The following is a 5,781-nucleotide window of genomic DNA, read 5'->3' on the forward strand; positions in this document are numbered from 1 at the left end:
AAAAGTGCAAGAGAACCTTGGAACAGCATTGAAGATGAGTACTGCCTTTCACCCTGCAACAGATGGTCATACTGAGAGAACACACCAAACCATGGAGGATATGTTACGAGCTTGTGCTTTAGACTTCCAAGGGAATTGGGAGGATCACCTACCTTTGATCGAATTCTCCTACAATAACAGTTACCATGCAAGCATCAAGATGGCACCATTTGAAGCATTGTATGGAAGGAAGTGCAGAAGCCCAGTTTGCTGGAATGATTACAGTTAACAGGTTACTTTGGGTATAGATTTCATTGAGGATATGGTGAGCAAGGTGAGAGTAATCCTGTCGCGTATCAAGGCAGCACAAGATAGACAGAAGATTTATGCCGACTTGAAGAGGAGAGATGATGAGTTTAGTGTTGGGGACAAAGTCTTTCTAAAGGTTTCTCCAACAAAAGGTGTGATGCGATTAGGCAAGAAAGGGAAGCTTAGTGCAAAATATGTGGGTCCGTATGAAATTCTCCAACGTGTGGGGAAAGTGGCTCACAAATTGGCTTTGCCAATGGAGTTCGAGAAAATGCATGATGTGTTCAATATTTCCCAATTGAAAAAGTATGTGCCTAGTGGAACCTATGTTTTGCAGCCGGAAACTATTCAACTAGATGAGTCTCTAACTTATGAAGAAAGACCAGTCAAGATAGTAGATCACAAGGTGCGTAGTACTAGAACCAAAGATGTGAAGATAGTGAAAGTCCTTTGGTCAAACCAGGAGTACGAAGAGGCTACTTGGGAGGCCGAGGATGAGATGAAAAACAAATATCCCGAGTTTTTTGATGAGGTGAGTTACGAGGGCGTAACTCTTTTCTTTTGAGGGGGGAAGAATGCGATGTAATTTCGTGCTTTTACCTCAATTATACAATTTATTGCTTGATTTTGCATGTTTTTGTTTATCATTATGCATTATTATTGCGTTTACATACAATAAAAGTATGTAAACTTTGGCCAACTATGATTTCATTGAGTACAAAGTTCAGTTTGTTGAGTATGCATATTGAGACGCATTCCATTTACAGCAACACAAAACACATAAGTTTGAATACTTTTGAGGAACTATGGATTTTGGGTAAAGTTTCGAGGGCGAAACTTCTTTTAAGAGGGGAAGATTGTAATCCCCCATATTTTCAACTTAATTATAATTTATCTATATTTTATTCTTACAAATATTTTTATGTCAATTTTATTGAATAAATTATTTTTATGAAAAGATTTAAGTAAACTAATATGTTTTTGACTAATTTACAAACAATTTTAACTTAATAGCCCAAAACCTCAAATTTTACTCCTTCTAATTAGGAAACCCAAGGCCCAAATAAAACCCTCACACTTTTCCTCTCTCTCACGTAAAAAAAAAACATTCACTCTCCTTCTTCTCCCTGCATTCACGAACAGCAACACAAAAAATAAAAAAAAAATCAAGCTCTGTTGCCGCCTCCCTGCCGCACAGCCACCACAACCATTTGCACCTCCGGCCACCACCCTCGGCCAGCCGCGCCTCTCCCTGCAGTTCGCCCCTTCTTCTTCCCTTTTATTTACTTCTTTTTATTTTATTAAATTGATTTAAAGTTGTCATCTTTGTTTAATTTTTATCCTAAATGATTGTTATTATTGTTTTATATTATACTTGGGTTGTAAAAGATTATGAATTCATGAGTTTTGACACGTTTAAATTATTATAGAAAATTTTAGATTTGTTTAATCAAGAAAATAAGGGTTTGAACATTGATTTTTCATGTTTTAGGGCTTGAAAACGTGCTAATCAAGTTATCTAATTATACTATGCTTAAATTTTGTTAAAGTAAAATAATTTTGATCATATATATATATATTCAGATTATTAAAGTTTCAATTTTAATGAGCAAGTTATGTTAGTTTCATGTTTTTATGCTTCTACACCTATAAAATAATTATTGTGAGTATTTTGTGATTGAAAAAGCTTTGAACTTTAAATTCTAATTTTAAAAATAATTTTCAGATTTCATACTTTTTATTTTGAAGCCTCTAATTGCATTGAATTGATATATTCTTGGATTTTTAACACACTAACTTTCCATATAATGATTATTTCAAGTAATTATGCTTATGGGGTTATTTTATATACTTAAAACAAATTTCCAGATTTATTTACTTACTTTAAATTTGCTGTAATTTGATATAAAACACTATATTTTCATAATTCTAACATATAAACTTAAAGTTGGGATGTTATATTATTAACTTTGATTATTGGGGACAATTTAAAGGCTTTATTTTGATGATTTAAGAGGTTTTAAAGTAGTTTAGTATTGCTGTAAATTTAATTGCTTTGGTATTGATTTATTTCTAATTGTTTGCTTTAGGAGAGGACTTTGTAGCAGGCGACTTCTAGTTTTAAAGTGGCCAACCAGATTGTTTACACAAGGTACGTATAAGCTACGAAACCACTTGTAGGTGCATGTTGAGGACGGATCGAGAACTTAGTATCATGTATAGGATTGACTGGGTTAAATTGTCTGGTTATACATTGTGAATTTCAAATGAAGTGCACTAGTTTATAATGCAAGTATTATTTGTGCTCTAATTATGCAAGGTGCGCTTAAAGGCAAAGGTATGTGATTGGTGTAAAGATTAAATTATTACTCATTCATGATTATGCAAACAGGATGAGTAAAGGAGAAATTCAAGTCTTGTAAGACGAGGTAGATTAAGGTTTTGGGGTGGCTTATGCACTCAAGGTGTTTATACACCGAGGTAGTAAAGGAATAATTAATAAATGTTGTTTGTCACTAATAAATCAAGAATATAAATTGAGAATTTGCCATGTTTGATTGAATTGTGTTTGGAATGTTTGTATTGTAATGTATATGAGTCATCACCAAGTCTAAACTTGTAAATCACGTAAAGTGCAAGATGGATGAGCAATAAAACTCTGGAATGGTGCATATTTGGAGTAATGACAATCAGGGGTTGGGGTACATGGGGTATTTGTCGTGTACTTTTATCGAGGCCGTCTGATCTACGAGTATCCTATTTCAAATATTATTTTTCTAAAATTAGGAGTTAGGTGAGATCTCATACTAGCTACGGTCACGGAGTCGCGCCCGTGGTCGTTGGATGTTTATTGATGTTTCCGAAAGGAGGCATGGGGTTTTTCTTTTATTGATGTTCCAAATGGGACATGGGTTGGACATCCTTGTCTATTGCTAAATCCAATGAAATAAATAAGTGAGCTAGTTAATATCAATTAGTGAGGTCTTAATAAATTTGATAATTGAGTCATGAGTTGAGTCTGTACTTAATGATGCTTGTGCTTGATTATTAGTAGCATGTTAGGTATTTTCTTAATTTATTTCGCAGCTTGTATGTACTCAGCTTTGCTGACTGCGTGCTTTTGTGTGTGTCTTTCTTTGGTCATGGACTTCGCCTTTCAATGACCCTGTGACGATCCAATTTTTACACTTGTAATATTGGGTTGCAGAATAACCACATGTTCTTACACATGCAACATTCATCAGGGTTGTGGGATCTTGAATAGAGAGTTGGTTGTTTGCATTTTATTTCTTTTGCAAGTTTGAATTTATTTTAATTCGATTTTATTTGACACTAATTCTTTTGGGTTTGAATTTATTGGAACACTGGATTTAATCACTTACTACTTTTATTGGGTTTTGAATAAGGGCCTTAATGGTTCCAACTTGTAACACTTATTTTGATTTAATCCTTTTGTTTTGAAGTTTATTCATAACTGTTTTAGTTTTTCGCTGCTAATTTCTGAGATAGCCTTAATGTTTGAATACGTGGCGGTAGTACGCCAATAATTCTCTTGAAATTGTTCAGGTTATATACAGGTTTCTCACAGGTTCTTAAGAGAGAATTATTGGGGTGTTACATGATTAAGAAATAAAAAAATGAAGACTATTTTTAATCTATTTGACTATCCACAAATCGTCAGATTTGGGGGCTATTTATGCACAAAATCGGCGCAAACCGAATCCTGATCGGATTCGGAAAAAATAAATCCAGCGCCACGCGACAGAAATCACGCATCACGTGATGCCTGTCGCATCGCGACAGCCAGATGTCTGTCACGCCACCCTTGCACGCTACGCTGACCACGTTTTTTTTCTTGACTTTGACTCGATTTTGTACTGCGATTTTACGGTTTTCACCTTTCTTTTCAGAAAATCATTCAATCCAACCTTATGGAAAATACTTTTGTAATATTCTGATCAAGTTTAAGCTCAGTTTTATTTTTCATTTTTTCTTTTTAGGGGAAGAAATAAAGTCGGATACCCTCCATAGATAATAAAAATGACGGAAATTTTTGAGCAATTAGTCGTAATTTTCACACTTGCATGCATAATAAAATGATAAATAAAAAATGCAAAGTTTAAAATAAACATAATAATCATAGCTATATATATATTCAAGTGTCTGAGTCAAATAAGCAAAGTCCTACAAAGTCAAAATAAATACGAGAACAGGTACATCCATGACGGCGGAGGGCGCAAATGAAGAAGAACTCCAAAAGTATCAAAGAACTGTACAGTCCATGGAGTATGATCCTCGCCCGCAGCCTAATTTGCAGAAGCCGGAATTGAGAGAGTAGGGCTAGCCCATTCGGGCTCGCCTATTGCTGCACTCCCAAATGCGAAAGCTGCTGAGGCTGTTGTGGCTGCTGCGACAACGAGTAAAACTCGTACGTCCCACCACCTGCTAAAGGAGCTGACGTTATGCCTCCTTGGCCGGTCGGCTCCCCTGATGCACCCTCAGACGAAGAACCAAAACCTTCTAGTCTGGCAGTACAGTCCGACTCCACTCGACCACCCTGACTCCCAGCCGAGGTCCGGCGACGCCTTGAGTCAGACCCCGATCTCTCCCTCCTAGCCTCGGGTCTCATATGAGTGCGCGTCGAAGGAATGGCTGAAACAGAAAAAGCAAATCAAGTCAAGTACAGTAAAAAAATATAAACATAAACGGAGTCAAAGAGAAATACCTCCATGTCGTCATCACCGCGACTATACATAGCTCGGTGGCTCAACCTCGCGAGCTGGTAGCGGAAGGCGTCCATGCCTCTCTCCATCCTCGTCATCACCTCACGAGAAAACTGCCAAGTCACAAAGTCAGAAATAATCAAGGAATATACACAAATGAGATAACAAATAAATTGACTTACCGGTGTCGAGGCATCGACTCCTCTTTGAAACGCCATGGCTCTGGAGCCAGGGGAATCATCTCCTCAACAGGACCAACAGTGCCCTAGTAGACGATGGATATTGGCGGAGGCACAAACTCTCTAGTCGAAGCCTGTCAAGTTAAATCGGAATAATTAGGATTGGCTCGGGGGCTATTAAATGAACAAATGAAAAATACAAAGATACCTCTGTCGGCTCCGGCAAGAAGGCGGTGGGGCCAAGCGCAACAAAAGTCTCTCCTCATAGCTACGGTTCAGATGGATGTGACTCCTCCAATCTGAACCTGCTGGCGTCCTAGCCGCTCGAGCTCTCAGCCTCGTCTAATCGAACATATGACTAGGAGGGCGAGAAGGAACAACAAGGGACTCTAAAGAGTGCTGAATCACAACTCACTCACTCACCTAGGTATACCACAACATCGTATGTCCCCTGAAAATACTAACGCTGGGCAGTGTACTGCACGGCCAATGCAGGAAAGATAAAATCATCCCACGGCCGAAACCAAACCTCAGGCTGCTACAAAACAAACATCCACAAGCTCAAGTTCTGCTAAGGGTAATACAAACAC

At 37.6% G+C, this 5,781-nt stretch overlaps 1 protein-coding gene across 1 annotated transcript; it reads left to right on the top strand.

Annotated features, from left to right (window-relative positions):
* Positions 1-301: 301 nt before the first annotated feature.
* LOC110732076 lies at positions 302-3,553 on the top strand. The gene is made up of 2 exons (XM_021911989.1): positions 302-820; positions 3,497-3,553. Exons 1-2 carry the CDS (start codon positions 302-304, stop codon positions 3,551-3,553), a joined length of 576 nt encoding a protein of 191 aa, XP_021767681.1.
* The last annotated feature ends 2,228 nt before the right edge of the window (positions 3,554-5,781 follow it).

The sequence above is a fragment of the Chenopodium quinoa genome, unplaced genomic scaffold (genome assembly GCF_001683475.1).
Source record: "Chenopodium quinoa cultivar QQ74 unplaced genomic scaffold, ASM168347v1, whole genome shotgun sequence".
NCBI classification, from domain to species: Eukaryota; Viridiplantae; Streptophyta; class Magnoliopsida; order Caryophyllales; family Amaranthaceae; genus Chenopodium; species Chenopodium quinoa.

Coding starts and splice junctions, on each gene's coding strand:
- LOC110732076 (XM_021911989.1), top strand. CDS start 302: ATGGTGAGCAAGGTGAGAGTAATCCTGTCGCGTATCAAGGCAGCACAA. Junction 821..3,496: donor ATCCCGAGTTTTTTGATGAG/GTGAGTTACGAG, acceptor ATTGGGTTGCAG/AATAACCACATGTTCTTACA.